Genomic DNA, 19061 nt, shown 5'->3' with positions numbered 1-19061 from the left:
AAGGACAAGTTAAAATAGCCTTTCATATAACAGAATTTTGAACAATTTAGGAAGTTCTAATTACCCAGTCCTGTTTAGATCCACTTAGCTAAGTGTAAAAGAGTGCAATTTTAGGGATGAATCTGAATAAACTCTTTTTAGGACGAAAAGAGTAGTGGTAGCTAAGACATTAGCTGACTTATTAGTTGATGATCTAAATAGGAACCTTAGCTATTTTTTTGGAGCTAATTGTTAGCTTTATGGATCCAAACAGACCCACAAGAGGAAACATTTAAAACGACATGGTAGGGCTAAATCGAGTGCAAGTTATGTGAACTGCAAGATCAGTTCCTGGAAGAGCAAGGGAACAGCAGATTTAAGCAGCTGGACCTTTCAATGTTCCACTTCGGCTTCAGTCTCTGCGCCATTTTTCTTCAGTGTGGAAATGCCCTTAAACTCTAAAAAAAATCTTCATCAGTGGATAAATTGTCTAAGGCTTTGTTTACTTCCTAACAAAAACCTAAAATTTTTCAAGATTCCCCATCACATCGAATCTTTAGACGTATGCTTGGAGTATTAAATATAGATGAAAATAAAAACTAATTACACAGTTTGGTCGAAATTGACAAGACGAATCTTTTGAGCCTAGTTAGTCTATGGTTGGACAATAATTACCATAAACAAACGAAAAAGCTACAGTGTAACAAAATGTTTTGGTTGAGGAACTAAACACGACCTAAGCAGCCGCAATCCAAGCACACAGCTTCCCAGTTCCCACTACCATTCCCCCAAATTTTCCACAACAATCGCAATCCACCTGACCGAGCTTAGAATTTTCCAAACAAGGGAACGCAACAGCACACAGATAAGGTGGCAAGAAGTTCAGGCTGCTGGGCCTTCCTTCCCGAAATTTTTTCGGGACACTGTAGCAGTTTCGTTTGTTTGTGGTAATTCTTGTCTAATCATGGACTAACTAGACTCAAAAGATTTGTCTCGTAAATTTCGACCCAACTGTGCAATTAGTTTTTATTTTTGTTTATATTTAATACTTTATACATGTGTTTAAAGATTCGATGTGACAGAAATCTTGAAAAGTTTTTGGATTTTAGGTGGAAGTAAAACAAAGCCTGAAATTACAAGAACAGTGATAGATGGCACTTGTATTTTTGACCTTATATAATGAAAACAGCACACAGCATGTACCATACTCTCGTGTATACATGGATCCCTCGAGACAAGACGATCGAGGGCAAAGACTGATCGAAACTGACAACGGAACTACTAGTAATCTATAGCTGACGAAGTGCTAGCGCCGCCTTCTCGCCGGCGTCCAAAAACGAAACCGTCCGGCCGACAGTAGCGGCACTTGAAACTGATGAAGTTTTTCCATGGGGTGTGTGGCCTGTACAGAGCACAACAACAGACTGAACCCTGATATGATCCTACGGTGTGTAACGTGCATGGAGGACCTGAGCAGCCAAGCCTCTTCCAGTGCACACTTTGGTGAACAAATTCAGACAAATTAGCCGCCTAATAGGGCGACAACAAGCATCATTGGGATGATGTCCTTGGAGCTGCATCAAGCAATGCAAAGAAGAAATAATGTTAGCACTTGTATGACGATATGTATTCTTTGTACTGTACCAACATCTTGTAGCTAGGACATGCATGGATTTGGGGGGCTTACATAGGCTGCCGGCCTCGGAGCTCTTCATGAGGCGGATCCTCTTGCACGAGTCCACAAACATCCTGCGTTCATGTGAAAGAGAGGGATTAATTAGCACGCTTGGCAATAAAGTTTTTCACCGATTTGGACTGGTTGGAGATCGTCAAAACTGATTGATTAGCTGGAACAAGAAGCGAGAAGAGGTGGGTAGTAGGGTGAATTATTATTACTTGAAGGGGACGTCTCCGACGAGCATCCAGTCGCCGTCCTTGTCCTCGTAGGTGGGCACGTACTCGGCGCCGGTGGCGGCGTCGACGAGGCTCCCGGCCCCGTCGGCTCCGAGGCAGGAGGCGAACATGCCGTGGAGCGCGCGGAGCAGCGCCGCGTACCCGTCGTGCGCCGCGAGGTCCACCTTGCGCAGGTACGGCGCGCCGTCCACGGCCACCTTCACGAGCTTGGCGGCCTGCTCGTCGCGCAGCGCGTTGCGCCGGTACGCGCGCACCGGCGGCCACCCCACGGCCCGCGCCCTGCAAAGTCGTGAGCGTCCAGGTCAGTCAACAGTCAACAAAAGCCGTCCCGTGTCAGTCAAGGGTTGAAGCTAGCAGAGAGAAGGGTCGAAGGCGCGCGCACGTACTTTGGGGAGGGCGGCTTGTCGTGGTCGGCGTGGGCGCGCTTGCGGTCGGCGGCGGCGGAGGGGTCGGCGGCGGAGGAGGAGGAGCCCGGGAGGGCGAGGGTGAGCGCGGTGTCGTCGTAGTCGAGGCCTGACACGGCAGGGGAAGCCGCCGCGGCGGAGTTGGTCGAGCTCGTCGGCATCACTACTGGCCGGACCGGATGCGCTTGTTCCGGGCTTGAGATTCTGAGGCCTTGCTGCACCGTTTGTTCGTCCGGCCGATAAGCTTTGCTTGGTCAGGCGCAGGCCGCGCAGCGCAGAGGACGAACGCGGCTGCTGCGTGCGTAGGGGGCGGAGGAGAGCGAGGGAACCGGGGCCGGGGCGCGGGGCGTCTCGGAGAAGGACGCGGCTGCGTCGCGTTGCGCGGTCGCTGTCGGAGGCGAGTGCGTGCGGTGGAGTGCTGGAGGACGAGCGAACGAGAGGTGGCCGCTGGCTATAAAGATGCGCGCGGTCGGCGGGGGGCCGCGGCGCGCGCTGTCCGGTGCGGTGCGGTGCGTGCGTGCGTTGTGGACGACAAGTGCATTCGGCCTTCGGCGGCAGCACCTTCTGGGGTTCTGGAGTCTCGAAATCGAAATTTCACTGCTGCTGTTGGCCACTACTAGTCAGGTCGCTGGCTGGCTGGCTGCTGTGGCTACTACTACTGGCTACGACTCACGAGCGTGTCGAGCACGTACTAGGCAACAGCAGTGGATTTGCATGAAATTCGATCGGTGAAAACATGCATGCACGATGTTTGATGCAACACTGGATACTTGCTGTCTATTGAAGTGACGAGTTGGTTTGGTGTTGGTATGAAGAGTTTGATTGTTGTATCATCAACAGCAAAGTGATTTTTTTCACTGATCTGTCTGAAACCGAAGAATGTTTCCAACAGAGGCAGTGCCAAGCACACCCGCACCCAACTGCAGTAGTTACTGTTGTAGTCTGGTTTGGGACAGCAACAGGTGAGGAAGCAGACGATCGACAATCTTGGAGTGCACAGCACGGGAAGAGAAGACAAAAGGACGGACAAGACGATCCGGCCCACTCCCGGTGGGCCGATCCGGCTGACAAGTGGCGCGGGGGCACGTGAGACCCACCGTCAGGATCCGGGACCACGGGAAGTCGCCGTGGCGGCAGCAGGCATCGCAGTCGCAGTGGGCAGTGGGCGAAGGAAGGGAAGGGAAGGGAAGGGAACGGGGGGGGGCAGTTGGCATGTCGGCGCGCTGTCCCCTTGCTCGCCTTTTCACGACAGGCGAACCCGATGCCTCGTCTCGGGGCCCGCCGGAGTGGTAGAAGGTTGGTGCTGGTGCTGGTGCTGGTGCTGGTGCGTGCGCAGCGCAGCGCGGCAACGAGGGGACGGACGGAGACGGTGCCTTGTGCGCGCGCAGCTGCTGCCGCATTGCCTGCCGTTCGGACCGCGGTTGTGTGCGCGGCGGGGGATCCTGCCGTGCTCTTTCCTGGCGTAGTCCTCCGCGTCCGTCCGGTCCGACTCCGACCGACCGAGGAAGGCAAGGCTTGCTTTGACCGGCGCGTGCGTGCTGGCAGCGCCGCGGTTTCCTCCGTTTCTGCTGGGCAGCATCCTATACTATTCCTGTGCCCGCCCCCGCCGCCGTTGCCCGTCCTCTTTACGCTTCAGCCTGACTGACTGACTGACAGACAGACAGGTGCTTGCTACCAGTTTCCATTCCTTTGGATTGGATTGGATATCAGGATAGTTCACCGAGGTCACGACACGATGTAAGGCCTTGTTTAGTTTCTAAAAATTATTTTGAAGATTTACCGTCACATCGAATCTTTGTACACATATATGAAACATTAAATATAGACGAAAATAAAAACTAATTACACAGTTTGTCTGTAATTTGCGAGACGAATCTTTTAAACCTAGTCAAACAAACGAAAGTGCTACAGTAGCCAAAGCCAAAGTTTTTCGTGAACTAAGCAAGGCCTAAAGCAACTAGTGCCTTTTCCATCAAAGAGACGGTGGTATCACGGGAGCCATATGACATTTTGGTGGTAAAAGGTGCTCCTTGTTAATTTAATTAACTGATTTTTTTTTCTGCACTGCGCGTATTTCTGTTCGGTTCATCAACTGAAGGCATGAGCTACCTACACTAAGCTACGACCACGCTAACGTACGCTAACAACCGCACCCCTCCATGTGTGTCTCGCAGTTGCAGGTAGCACAAATAAAAGCCACGTCTGAAGAGAGATACGTATCCATGATGCTACCTTTTCTGTTGGAATCATCGTCCCAAGAAAATCAAACCCTATGCCCATACAATACGTACGGGCATAGTAGGCCTATTTCTCAGCTTTTGATTCAAGTCAGGTAGTGGGAGAGCCCTAGGTAGGTAGTGGCCGGGCACGAGGAAATGTTCCGTTCCGTCCGTCCCTCGCGCACGATTCGCTCGGAACGGAGCCCTAAGAAAAAAGCCAACGCAACGGGGGGGTGGAGGATAGGGGGAGATCGAGGGAGGGGTACGTTTAGGGGATCATGCACGATTTGACCAGCACTAAACTAGGCGAAAGCGCAGGGGAGGGGGATTTGGCCGAAAGCGTAGGGCGGCATGCATCATTTGGAAACGGAGAGATGGAGCGAGGGCCCCTGTTCTGCTCCCCTCAACGCCATTACGGAATACTAGTCGAATAGATTAACCGGATACTTGTGGATATGCCTGTCGGGTGGGCAACGTCGACGGTGACGTTTAGTTCTCTCCTAATAGTACTAGTTACTATTAGAATATAATTAATGCACGATTTCCTCTTTATCTCCTCGATTCATTTGTGCTTTTCTTCTCTATTCGTTCCACACTGCTAGCTCAAACACGTGCTGTTATGAGACGTGTTTTATAAGCTCATAAAACGAATATTTGGAAAAGATCAAAAAGTGAAGGATTTAGATAGTAACGACAATTGCATCACTGCGCTGGTAACGTCCGCTGTTCTATTTCATTTACGTTTGCGTTTCCGTTGGTAGTACACCAAACAGCTCGCGGTAGTATATGATTACACAGCGGCTATCATATTTTTATGTCAACCGAATCTGAGCGCAAGGATTTATTCGACCGGTGTTATGATAACTACTACAGTACGTGTTGCATGAGCAGGGGCTCTTCTCTCAACCACCAGTCAATCAACTGCTGCAAAGCAAACAAAACTAAACCGCCGGCTGCCGTTATAACTGTATCATGCATGCCGATCGGCGTATCATGCCATCTGAGGCCTGATGGATCTCTCGTGTGGTAGCCGCTCCGGCAAAGAATCATATTTCGGTGTATCATCAACTGATGCGACGTGCAAGATCACTCAATCAATAGATAGTATATATGTGTGCGCCAGAGATGAACATGTTGCAAGCTATAACGACCTAATAATCAGCCAATTAGCAGGAAGATCCTCTCTTCGGGTTAATCAATGTGTCATTGGTGCAACATTATGAACTACTCCTATATTTCAAAACATTTATAAGCTTCTCTAGGGCAATGATACGATACTTGTTTTCCTTTTCTTTAGTTCTACTAGTACCAGAAGCTAAGCAGAGGGAACAATTCCGTTTTCAGTCAACAATTCAGAAGCTAGAGCTGCTATTCCATTGTATTCGATCAGAATTTTGTGCAGAAGATTTGTTAGAGAGAGAGAGAGAGAGAGAGAGAGAGAATAATATTTGTGTATTATCCAAGAAACGCTTATGAGATTCTGCATCAGAATTCAGAAAAATTTGCCTGTGTTGTCGATTCCAATCCTAATCATGGATCTCTTCTCCCTCACATAGTCACATGCACACCTGACATCAAACATGGGATCAGATTATTTTAACACGGATCTGCCTTCTGACCAACGTAAAATCATCTATAATTCGTATGGCTCCCCTATAATACATTGTGCATGCAGGCCATTTATAGATTCTTCTCTACAAATTATGCATTCTAAATCTATGGAGCCAAGATGTTGAGATCTAATAAGAGCCAACCTGACTGACCAATGTTTTGTATGTCCAAAATACAAGTACATGTTGTGTCTGTCCCCTAATATACTATAGGCAAAGATAGAATTCTTCAGTCCGTTGTTTTTTTTTTACTATCTGACATGACACGTTCGTCCCTCGTAAACCATCGCGTCTTGCTAGCGTTAAGGAAAGTGAGAAATCAAGAAAGTTCAATCAACTATGTAAGATTGTTGTGCCCGGAAGCTAGACTCATGCGCTGATGCGCTCGAACGGTGCCCTATTTGTTTGGCTAAAAATACTGTTTGCTAATTTGTTGTGAAAAAAATAATGTTAAATAACCGTAGACGAACCCAAACGAACACGCTGGGAAGCTTGGCGTTTGGCTTCCCCCTCCGTGCCTGACTCAAATAAGGCAACGTATCCTAGCTATGCAAACTGGGTATGCTGTGCAAACTTGCAAACTTTCGATCTGGATCTCAGGATACATCCGATGGCGGTAGAGAGAGGTGGGATCTTTTTACAGAATAGCGCCCGCCAGCCAACAACTAATTTTTGTTTTTTTCATCTACCCCCTCCTCCGTCTGGCGAACGAACGGACGCCGCCTGGGCGCCGTCACGCACGATTGTCACGCGCGATCGATCGAGGGGAAGGATCGCTAGGGCACGCGTCAAGAGGAAGGTCTCCGTCTGCCTACCCCGCACGGCGCCGGCGGCGACACGGCCAGGGCCGGCGGGCGCATGCGCGTGCCGTCGCTGCAGAAGGTGAGGTCCGTGCGGCCCAGCGAGAACATGCACCGGCCCGAGCAGAAGTACGTCACCAATCTGGTAAAGAAGCCACTCATGAATAGCGCTTGAAATATATTTACATATGTACGAGCTTCAATTTGGTTGTGCGTGATGGATGGATCTTGCTTCTTTGTACAATGACTCTAGTATGCTTTATATATGATCTAGTATGATTCCACTCCTAGAGAAACTATATATGAGTGTATGATTATTGTACGAAGGTCCAATTCACATGCCTCTGCTACCAGCTACTACAGTACAGGACGTCGGTGATGTGAGTTCGATTCGATCTAACAAAACAAGACGAAGGATCCCGCCCGACGGCCGGCGCCGTGACGATGAACGACTCCACCCCGCCGCACTCTGGTATGCTGTCCGGTCCTCGTAATCGGACGTCGGCGGACGCTTCTGCTAGGATGGTGCCCACGAACTCACGATCGGAGACGGAGAGACGCGGGGAGGCGATCGCAGGCCCTCGCGCGATCGGAGACGGAGAGACGCGAGGAGACGGAACGGAACGGAGGGTTACGGAGGGATGGGGATTTTAGAAAAAGTTTACGATTACCACAAGCTAGGCGGGAGTTAAAATATAAAATTATCCCACCTCTATGTACAGCCATGGGATGACGATCATAGTAGCCAGATCGTTAGTTTACAAGTTTACACGGGATGCCTGGTTTGTATAGGATCCGTTGCCCTCAAATAAGCCCTTCCATGCCTGACTCAGTTAAGCAATGGTCGGCGTTTGGCTTCCCCTTCCATGCCTGACTCAAGTACTCTATCTTAGAGAAACATCAAATACTCTATCGCAGGGTCTCGGCCGTGTGATCCATGCCCTGACGTCGTTCCTCTGCCACCAAGGCCACACGCACCTTTGACCTCCATGCCTGTTAGGGCTCCTTGCGATGAAGGGGTGGAAAAGGCAAGTAGGTTTGATCCCCAAAGGGATTAGCTTCACATGCCCCCCCCCCCCCCCCCCCCCCCAAAAAAAAAAAAAACTGGGCAACAGAAACCCCACCGTAGAGAAATTCCCTAGGTACTGTTTGGGCAACACAGAGATACATATCCCGACCGACCAAAAAAATTCAGAAAAAACAGACCCAAAAAAAACAAAAGAAATTCTATTGTAGTATGCAAAATGAGTACCATGAATAATCTATGAATGATAAATACACGTTCTGGATCAAGATCAATTACTAATTCAAAGTACATAAAACTCTTCAGCTCATGGGGCATTGGACTTTGATCCAGGAGAAAGCTAGTCATCGACATTGGCTTCATATGAGTGTGTGTTATGAAACTGAAGAAAACATACAAGAGTCTAAGTATTGCAACAAAACTACAAATTTACATTAATGAGCCAACTACAAAACCAAAGAGAACTAGCAACTGTCCAAGCATAAATCTACTATAGTCCACCCCTTGCAACTAGCATCAGCAACACCAGAACATATAGAATTAGCCCTGCAATTAAATGAACAGAGAAATCACTATTAATCGATGAAATATGATATTTAAATTTATTATTGCAACCATATTAACATTACTGCATTTCCTTGAATATAGACAATGAGAGAGCTGATTCATGCCACTCATATTCCTAGCTACACTTGACATAACCAAAGTAGCATCTACATCACATGCAAGATGACGGCACCAAGGCCAGTCAGAGCTGAGAAGGAAGCCATCAAAACAAATAGGAGTTGCTTGAACATAAACAATTTAGGCACCAAATAGAAACAGACAGGACACACGACTTCTAAAATAAATGCAAAATCACTGCAATTTTAATTTTATGCTCCCCTCCCAAGTATATATATGACAGTTAACCAAACATGCCAGTGCCTGACAACTTAGTTACTTGCTGAAGAATCTGAGACTGTTAGTCCACAAGCTAAAACAAAACAGAAGGCCTGACACTGTTCAGCTGCTGGTTTCTGCACTGTTAGTCTGTTAGGCAGCCATAGTACAATATTTTTCTGTCACCAAGGGATGCAGCTACAGCCACAGCAGCGCTGCCTCAACGTGCAGCCGAACAGTTACAGGTGACAAGTGCATCTTTTATACTGCCCAAAAGTATACTCCCAGAAGATAATGACAGCATCCTACTACTGCACATCAGGTAACTAGCAAGCAGCTTCAGAAAACATCTACGGCTGAGCTACATGGGTTCAGACAGGTTTCACATCGTTCTAGCAACCGAAGTTCTCAACGTGCTACAAAAGTGGGGACGCCACTGCCAGCCTCATTGCATCCTGCTTGTCTGTTGCACGAATTCACCATCTTTCATGTACTTCTCCTGCACTTCTGCTGTTATATCCACATGTCAGGGAAAGAAAGGCAATTTACAAGATATTGGTGCATATGAGTGGTTTGATAGTGTGCATCTGGGCCATTGAAGATAACATAGAAATTACATGCGGTAAACGACTTGTTTGCAAAAATTACTAAAAGAACAAGTAAAGGATATCTGTAGTAGTCCCAATCAAGAGGTGCTGCCACAATTTTGCTGAACTCAACAGCACTACTATCAATAGAAGAATATATATCCGTTGCTCTTGTCAATCAGCTTCACAAGATTGCCAACACTTTCCTTGTCCTAGAGGACACAAAAGCTTGTAAGAACTAATACAATGAGAAAATAGATTTTAATAGTCTTTCAAATACAGACCTGGATGTCCAAAGTTGAAAAATTGACTAAACCAAAATCAGCAATCACATCGCAGAGCTCCTTGGTCAATTTCCTGTTAGCAGGTTCACTCGAAAGGTTATAAATGGGGCAATGAAAAGGTTCCACATTGAAAACAGGTAATACAAATCTTAGCATATGACCAATGACATTGGTATATATCACTGCCAACTGTTTAGAGGAATACAGGTTACAGATCTGAAGGTCATATTGGTGGACAAGAACAGTAGTCACTGATTTGCAATGAATGAAGAATTATCCACTAGCAACTTAGTTATATTGAAACAGTACACATGTCCTGAACCCAGTTCTAGATTTCCACATTTGCTCAAATAAAAATTAATAAATCTCGTGGAACAGGGCGACTGCAATAATTTTATCTAGGTACATTAGATGGCATCTAAAACTGAACTCACAAGGGAGCAAGAACTAGTAAGTAGGCACTGTATTTGTCTCAGTATTTGGTCAAGTGAATTGGAGACATATTAAGACTTGAAATTTATGAAGTTTAAATTCTCAGCAAATTGAAGTACACTTACTCCTAGTTGATGCAGTAACATTTGTGTTCAGAAATTCACCTGTACTTGGCTGAGCGAGGATCCTGCTCAAGATGATATTGCAAATAAGAAAGATCTTGGACATCAGTGTAGAAGTCAAGGTTGAATGCTGCCAATGTATAAGATGAATAATAAATACTACAAAGACATAGAAGTATTAATTAATAAAAGATGGTATGGACATCAAATTCCACGAGCAACAATAGATGTTCAAATGACAGGAAGATCAAAGGCACAATACCTAGATTCCCATAGTTTTTTTTTGAAAAGGCCATAGTTTTCAATTAGGTGAATCTTTGACAAGACATTGATGTGGCAATTCCATGTGTAGCATTGTTGACAGTGAAAGAAGCAAAGCACTCACATACTTTCCAGGATCACAGCATAAATGGCCATCGATAAGGTGCACAGCAGTCAGCTGCAGAATACAGGAAAAAAAACATTAAACACTCTAGTTCATTAGCATTAAGGCAGTCTAAATAGGACCAAGAACACACGCATACCCTCAAGTCCATCTTTTTGATGAGTTTATTAATAACACTTCTTGCATTTGAGTGAAGGAAGAAAAGTTCCACTTGCCCTGGAAAAACAAATAGCAGATAGTGATCTGCAGAAATGTTTAAGTTTGCAGGTCATAATTTGAGCACTATGAGTGTTTACAATGTTTAGTGCTCACCTACTATAAGTCTCTGACTCTGAACGCTCAGAAATACAACAATAAACAGCAGAAATACTTTTAAACTGAGGTGCAATCCTCAGGATAACAGAATACGGTTTATAAAATTCTAAATCTAATTCTGATCCTGGTTGGATTGGATCATTAGTCTATTAGTATGTAATTGATTCAGTCCAAGCACATGGAAAGCCCTGTGTAATGTAAAATAACAAATTTATTGACATTAGCAATTTATAAGTTTTTCCATGTTATTCAAAAAAAAAAAGTTTTTCCATCAGATGCTGCCCTTTTGGGATATGACCATTGCAAAACAGATATTGCCACTGAACATATGTGCAAACTTCAGAGAGGTATTCATTACTCACCTTCAATAAGAGGCTTTACTTTTTCTTGAAGCCACTCAATATTCTTCTCCAAGTAATCCATGCAATACACAATCCCTGACATAGATTTTAACACCATAGAGAAAGAGCCATATTATTAGAACAAATGCAGGTAGGTTACTGAACAGCAATAAAGGACCAGGAGCAACCTCCATTAGGGCCAAGTGAATGCTCAGCCATGACATCATTGAGTTTTATGAGGTCCTCAATGTTTATGGCACACTCATATCTATTTATCAGTGTCAAGGAAAAATTTCGATTGTGACTAGAGAACATCAATGAGAGAGAGAGAGAGAGAGAGAGAGAGAGAGAGTATGTTATAAGACATAAGAGAGTGAGTAGAGAGGATGGTGGTGCTCAGAGAGTCAAGGATACGGCAACGCGTCATTTGCAGGATCCAAATTGACAACCGCAACTTTCCTACAACAACAAAACAAAGCCAAGGGTGAAGTTTAAACTCTCAGCACAAATTCTGGGACCAGCAATATGGTACCAGTTAATATTCACAATCAACCTTAGCAGAGGAGGGCACTATTGTTGACTTCCGTAGTTACTAATCGAATCAGGCGGGGTGGGTCTCCAGGCAGGTAATATATGGTATATGCAGTAACAAGTCAAGGTATATTCATGGAGCATTAAATATAGATAAAAATAAAAACTAATTGCATAGTTTAACTGTAAATCGCGGGATGAGCCTTTTGAGCTTAGTTTGCCAAATAAAAACGAAAACGCTATAGTACCCCCTACCCAAAATTTTAGAAACTAAACAAGGCCGAGATAGAAAGTTGTTGGAGAGCATTTTTTTTCAAACCTTCTAGTGGGTTTTGAAAACTTTTGGAGATCAGGAGATGGTCCGGTCTGATTTTTATGCCACGTGAGGGGGTGTCAAATCCGTCGGTGCCTGACCAGTCATGGAGAATGTCAAAAGCTTGGTCTATCCCCGCGGCCGGCTGTGACAACTTGCATGGAAGCATGGAAGAGACCACTATTCGTGCTGTCGCAAGATATTATCAAGGTTCCCACCCAAGCAAGGTTATACTTGTCAATCCACCCCCACCAGGGCCCATATCATACAAAGATCTCTGTTAAAACATTCTAAGTCAAGGGTGACAAGGCCCCAAAGCACTTTTGGACTCGACGCTTTTGTCCATTTATTAACAAGGCAATGGCCTCCGTTTACATTTTCAGATCCTTACTACAGGAGCAATTTTCTGATTTTGTCAAACTTCTTGATGGTCCGTTTATTCGGAGCGAAAACAGTGAGAAGATACACATCGATTGTGACAATCTGCCTAACTTTATGAGTCAATGGTTATGGTTATACACGGCAGGTCAGGCATCTTTGCCTCCCTCAGTTTTCACTCCGAAGAGCTTTTCTTGTTATAAACTATCATCGGAGCCTGTTAGACGGTAGCCTATGTGTGAATATGCAGGGCAGACTTGATAACCTATACTCCAATAGAAAAGGAATGAACTGATTTGGCTTATGCCGCTCAAAAGTACTGCTGAAGAAAAAGAGTCGGTAAAATTTGGCCAGTAAAACACCAGAAATTTAGAAGTGGATAGAATTTAGTTTAAATCAATGTTCTGTCAGCGTGCCTGTTGCTGCCCTGACCACACCAGGAAAATTAATGATTTTAAAGATTATTGGTGTTTGACATATTATGATCTCTACAAAAAAAAAAGTGGCACGTCGATTTAGAAGATTGTCATTAACCAGCTCAATGATTCGCATGGCCCCTCTTATATTAACTTTGGTAACCTAACTTGAACCAACCATAAGAACGATTAGAATCAAAACATCACATAAGTCTTCGAGTAGCCTCCACTGCCATTCGTATACGGAATCGGATGTAAAGTTCAGTTTGTTCTTTTTTTTTTCTCGTCAGTCAACTCTAGTATAGAAATTAGAAAGCATGGTAGACATGTCAACCTGTCATCCCTCACGCCAAGCAGTCTATAATTCAAACAAAGTGAACAAGCTGCACAATGTCAATATCTGTCTCATTGACCCAGCACGAGGTTTCAACAGGGTTTATCAGCCTGGAGAAGAGTAATAATATCCAATTTTAATATCAGAAAAATACAATATACGAGATTCAAATTCTCTGAATGAATATGGCTGCGACAAAGCTGTTTTCAAGGGGCTTATATAACATATGGACATAGCCCCAGAAGGAACATGTACGGGAAACACTTGCTCCCCTTCATACACTTGTAGCTACAGATCAATACTTACAACACCCATTTGTGCGACCGAAGATTGTCGTAAGAAAGAACTCAAAAGGAAAAGAAAAAACAGGAACAAACCATGCACAGGAAGCCTCCTTTGTATTCGATCTCCCCGGTTCTGTCTCCTCCTCCATGTGACCCACTTGTATCTCCTCTATTTTTCACACTTCATAATTAAATTAGTTTAGATCTTGCTTGCCTTGTGTGATTTGCTTCCACAATAGAGGACACTGGTAACCATTCTGATCTTTTACCAAATAGTTTGTTGCCAAAATCACATCCCCAACATCTCACACAACTCAAAATGAAGATGGAACCACTGTTTCTTGGGCCTTGGTTCGCTTAGGCCTCCACATGGTCCGGGCCTTTACCATGGTCGGGCCTGATTCAAGGCTCAGCACATGCTCACAGTGCAAGGTTGTTTCTCCAGACTCACTGTTGCAATCCGTCTGCACAGAGGTGTGTGACTGCAGCACACTATCCCGGCCACACTCCCTTTTGTAATCCAGCACAATACTCGCCAGTTCATGATTCTCAAGAATAGATATCGGTGCACTCTGAGGCAAAGATAAAAAGTAATGTTAATTGCGGATGTGGGCAAAAGTCTTTGTATACAAGGCACTAATTAATACGCTAATCTGACTCCTTTTTTTTGGATTCTTTTCCTATCCAGTTTGGGTTTAGAATCACTTGACCAAATAGCAGAGCCCCCCACCCCACCCCACCCCCCACCAATTAATAGTGAGCAGAAGAGCTGCCAATTAATGAAGCAGGAAGGAAACCAAATGATAAGTGCATGACGGATCAGCCAACAACACATGGCATATCATCAATCAAGCAAGCATAAGAATTATCTCTACCACGTCTTATTTCTGTGTAGCTTAGGGCAAAGAAAGACTAAATTGATTTGTAAACAGGCTGCTCTTGCACGAAAGCAACAGAAGTCAGTGACATTGTTAGGTGCCTAGGTGACCTACCAAGTATACTAAAATCTCAGGAGATGTGTTCCTTATCCAACTTGTGCATATGTTGTCATGAATCAGTTAAAAAAAAGACACCTCCTAAATAATATATATCATGGGATGAGCCATTGTATTTGCTAATTGGAGGAATAGATAAGAGGGGACCTAATCATTACCAATGACAGAATTATATGAATCTAAGCCCACTCCCTACCCCCACCCCACCCGACCCCACCCCACCAGGCACTCATTATCTTCTGCAGGCAGTTGGGTACTGAGCAATAGATATACAGGATAGAACAGAAGTACAGAGTAATTGGTTTCTGTTTGCACATGATTACAAAAGAAACCAGGATGGAATACCCAACATAACACATTAGGCGACCTCAAAGAGGAATAAAAGACAACTTGAACAAATGATTCTTGTTAAGGTACTTGAGTGTGGAATAAAATAGTTCAAATAAAGCACAAATACTAAAATAGCTGGTCATCAATGTGCTGGATTACCTATATCAGTCTCTAAACAAGAAATACAGAAGAGTGGAATAAAGATGCATATCATCAGAAAGAAAATTACCTCAAGAATCCACGCAATGTATTTAACATTATTGACATGCTGATTTATATCAAGATCAGCCCACCGAGGCTGCATAACATAGACCACAAAATATATAAAAAAGCAAAGAAAAAAAATAATATATGAACAGACTAGCAATCTAATCTAAATATTAATTCAGTTACTTACAGTCAGCCCTGTCCTCACATATTTAGCTGCAGAAGTGCTTTGACCATCTGGCAGTTTTGGAAGCTTGCGGTTGTCTTCATCAACAATAGCAGAACGCTCAAAAAAGTATGGCTCTATTTCAGTCCGCACTTCATCTGGAATTCTTGCAAGCTTCCTAGTAAGTTTGTTCATCATAACCCATTTACTGCACAAAGACATAAATTAGAAAAAAAAATTATTGCAACAGGATGCCTGTGAAACTAAGTTGCACGTACTTTGAGCAGAAAATAAATAAATAAATACAGCATCAATCGTAACATGGCAGTTGGTAGAAATAAACTGTTAATAAAATTGAGTAATGCAATGGTACAAATATAACGTGTGGCAGAGATTTGAACCTTGTTGCCTTCAGTATCGTGTGGCCTGTTATAGAATCACGTATATGCCAATCCCTTCGCATTCCATTTTTACCATTAGCACTAACCCATGTATCTACTTCAACAGTATCACCCCTGCAGCAGAATAGAGTGACTTAGAACACATAATAGTAGAACCCAGATGATGAGGGATCATCTTCAGTTCACAGAAGGTAAACTGTCTAGTATCTGTTGTTACCATAGGAAAACCTATCAAGACCTCAAGAGGTTCAATGAGTGTATCTGCATCAATAATTGAGGAACTGCCCACAGTGACATACAACTATATATAGGCTCCATGTGCTAAAAACTATATAGGCTCATCTAACAAGTTAATGTCAAACAGTGCAAAGAAGACCAGGGAGCATTCTTTTCACATTTATTGCCAAACAACTTGAAAACCCCATTCAACTAATAATCAATTAATACCCGGAAACAAGCCGTAATCATTAATCATTCTATGTCTCCGCAGATAGTCACATGGGTCCAACTTATTTCAAGTTCAATTCACGATAATAAAACTGAAACAAGATCATGTGCAAACCATACCAGCATGGATAACGCTCGACGATGGCCTGCATTTGGCTAACCACCCAGAACAAGTTTCTTTTACTCATCTCTGGTGTGGAGCCGAATCCATCACCTAGCAGCCCAGCGGTCTTCACATGATTAAGTGCTGTTTCCTGGATGAAATCCAAACTTTTTTCATCATCCAATCCTCAGCCACAACAACCTCACACCTCAAAAATAACAAATCCTTACCTGCAAATGGTTCATCAGCGTCTCTATAGATGCCGTCCTATCCGCCCCTATCTCATAGGACCTAATGGAGAAGTTCTGCCTGAACATGAGCCCATCATGTATGATCCGGCCAAACCCAAAGGTGTCAGTGAGCATGTCAGGCCGCCTGGGCTTCCAGTCAAGCATCGTCCACTGCTTCTCGGCGGCCAAGAAGATGGTCGTGATGGCCGCAAGGAGCATGCTCCAGTCGGGAAGCTGGTTGTAGAAAGTCTTGGGCACCGAGGAAGGTACGGTGTCGTGCTCCCCATCCGCCACCGCAGACTTGCCCCCACCGTTCACCTTGGGGACGGCAGCATGGGCGCGCGTCTTGCCCGCCCTCACGGCATTCGACGAGGCTCCCGGCTTCGCCGCCACGCCGCGGACGTCCAGGCTCTCTGGGCGCTCCCCAAGGCCGCTCTTAGGAGCGGCCGGCGCCGGCGCCGGCGACCCTGGAACGAAGGACGAGGCCGCGATGGAGGCGGCCATAGGAAAGTACTCCTCCGCCCCAAATCAAATCGAATGGTTGGCACCTGTCTGAATCCGGGATCCACAACCTGATTCAGCACAAGAACACAGCATTAGCATCAACGAAAACCACAAATCAAACAAAAAAAAAGCTGCTCGTTTACCCAATTTAAGCAACCCAAAAAAAGCAAGATTTGGTGCACAGTACAGGCGCATCACGGGTACAAAGAAGAACAAATGGCCAGAGCTTGCGAGGACGTACGGGGACAAAACGACGGTCAAACCAACCCCGCTCAAATACAGCAAACATGATGAGACGAAATAAACGCACACAGTACTACGTACGGGGAAAAAGAAAGGAAAAGAAGAACTCACCCAAGACTACAAGGACGAGAGAGAGAGGCCAAGAAAAGAAGCGGCAGGAACCCCAAATCTAGCGGCGGAAACGAGAAGAAAGACGGGGCGGCGCAAAGATTTGCTGAACTCGAGATCCAACCGGGGCAAGGATCCTGAATTCCCGCGATTCACCCCCCCTCCCCTCTAGCTGTCACGGCCCGTACGTTGGCCGGCCGAACAGCGAAGCGCCCAGAAATAGGTACAGCTTATCCGGTGGAATAGCGGCCGCGCCCAGGCAATCCGACCAAGAATAGACTCAACCCCACTACGAACAGGTGATAAAGGAGCACGGAATGCGGGCAGGCGGGACGGGGAGGTGCGCAAGGGAACGAACCTTCCGTGGCAGTGGGAGGGCGGCCGCGGCGAGGGCAGAGCGCGGGGGCTTGGCTGTTGGTGCCTGCAGCCTGCTTCTTCCGTCGGCACAGGTGCGCTTCACCACGCGGCCATTGGCGGCGCGCCGATGAGGTGGGGGGAGGGAGAGGCTTCTGGCGGATGTGGGGTGGTGGTGTCTGGCGGCTTCGGTGGCGCTGCGGTGGGGGCAGGGGCAGGGGCAGGGGCAGCGGGGCCGGTCGACCTCCCTTTCTCCGCTGGCAGTGGCACCGGGCGTTGGCCACCGCGACCTTTTAAAACATGGAGTCCAGGGAGGCGCCAAATGACGATTTTGCCCACTGCTTTGCAAACGGACGGGTGCAGAAGGGAAACGTGGGGTATAGACGTATAGTATAGAGAGAGCCAGGCCTGCCCTGGGCTGGCCATGCATACGATGCTTCCCGTTGCTGAGCTGAGCAGATCTGGGAGACACAAATAATATAAAAGGCACTGAGCGGTTTAATCTTTTCTATTTAGGGCCGGTTTAGATTGGGGATAAAAATTTATTGGGTGTCACATCGAATGTGTCGGGAGGGGTTTTTAGAAACTAATAAAAAAACAAATTACATAGCTCGTCAGGAAACTGCAAGACAAATTTATTAAGCATAATTAATATGTTATTAGCATATATAGGTTACTGTAGCACTTAAGGCTAATTATGGAGTAACTAGGCTTAAAAGATTCGTCTCGTGATTCTTAACTAAACTGTGTAATTAGTTTATTTTTTTTATCTACATTTAATGTTCCATGCATGTGTCCAAAGATTCGATGGGATGGATGAAATATTTTTTGGTGGGGAACTAAACAGGGCCTTAGGCCATGTTTAGTTGGCGAAGAAAAAATTTTGCGACACTGTAGCACTTTCGTTTATTTGTGATAATTATTGTTCAACTATGGACTAACTAGGTTCAAAAGATTCGTCTCGTAAATTCCGACCAAACTGTACAATTAGTTTTTATTTTCATCTATATTTAATACTTCATGTATGCATATTTCTTAAAAAATTTAGATTTTAGGTGGAAGTAAACAAAACCTTTAATTTAACACACGGGGCGGATCCCGCACGGGCGGGGTGAGCTAGAGCCCTCGCTACCGCTACTCAGACTATCTCCAACAATTGTTACCCAAAATACAATACCCATTTGTCCTTTGGGTAGCGCTACAGGTAAAAGGTTCCATACCTATTTTTAGTCTTCTCCAACAACAAGACCTAAAAGACAACACTCTCTGCAAATAGGTCTCAAGGAGAGAGGATACCCAAATTTGGGTTATGCCTCTCTTGATACCCAAAATAGGTCTTCTGTATGGGTACTCTGTTGAAGGCTATAGGTATTGTGTTGGAGACCCATTTTGGATTTGGGTTCCCAAATGGGTCTCCCA

The 19061-nt window shown here is 45.3% G+C and overlaps 2 protein-coding genes and 1 pseudogene across 3 annotated transcripts; all 3 read right to left on the bottom strand.

Moving 5' to 3' along the window:
• On the bottom strand, window positions 1092-2735 carry LOC8082238 (auxin-responsive protein IAA23). The gene is made up of 4 exons (XM_002437183.2): window positions 2280-2735; window positions 1876-2172; window positions 1667-1728; window positions 1092-1553 (listed from the first exon to the last, which is right to left on the bottom strand). The coding sequence occupies exons 1-4, from the start codon at window positions 2456-2458 to the stop codon at window positions 1531-1533; spliced, it is 561 nt and encodes a 186-aa protein (XP_002437228.2). The 5' UTR covers window positions 2459-2735; the 3' UTR covers window positions 1092-1530.
• Window positions 8799-12311, bottom strand: LOC8082237 (annotated as a pseudogene).
• On the bottom strand, window positions 13372-17910 carry LOC8065057 (palmitoyl-acyl carrier protein thioesterase, chloroplastic). Of its 2 annotated transcripts, none has more exons than XM_002437181.2 (7): window positions 17647-17910; window positions 16434-17005; window positions 16221-16354; window positions 15654-15767; window positions 15277-15460; window positions 15109-15177; window positions 13372-14126 (listed from the first exon to the last, which is right to left on the bottom strand). In XM_002437181.2, exons 2-7 carry the CDS (start codon window positions 16935-16937, stop codon window positions 13869-13871), a joined length of 1263 nt encoding a protein of 420 aa, XP_002437226.1. In that variant the 5' UTR covers window positions 16938-17005; window positions 17647-17910; the 3' UTR covers window positions 13372-13868. The 2 variants fall into 2 exon arrangements, with proteins under 2 accessions (XP_002437226.1, XP_021305308.1); XM_021449633.1 differs by lacking the exon at window positions 17647-17910 and adding an exon at window positions 17292-17544 and having other exon boundaries at window positions 13382-14126.

Source organism: Sorghum bicolor, chromosome 10 (genome assembly GCF_000003195.3).
Source record: "Sorghum bicolor cultivar BTx623 chromosome 10, Sorghum_bicolor_NCBIv3, whole genome shotgun sequence".
Lineage (NCBI taxonomy): Eukaryota > Viridiplantae > Streptophyta > Magnoliopsida > Poales > Poaceae > Sorghum > Sorghum bicolor.
Note: the sequence above shows the minus strand (reverse complement) of the source record. Positions and strands in the feature narration are given on the sequence as shown.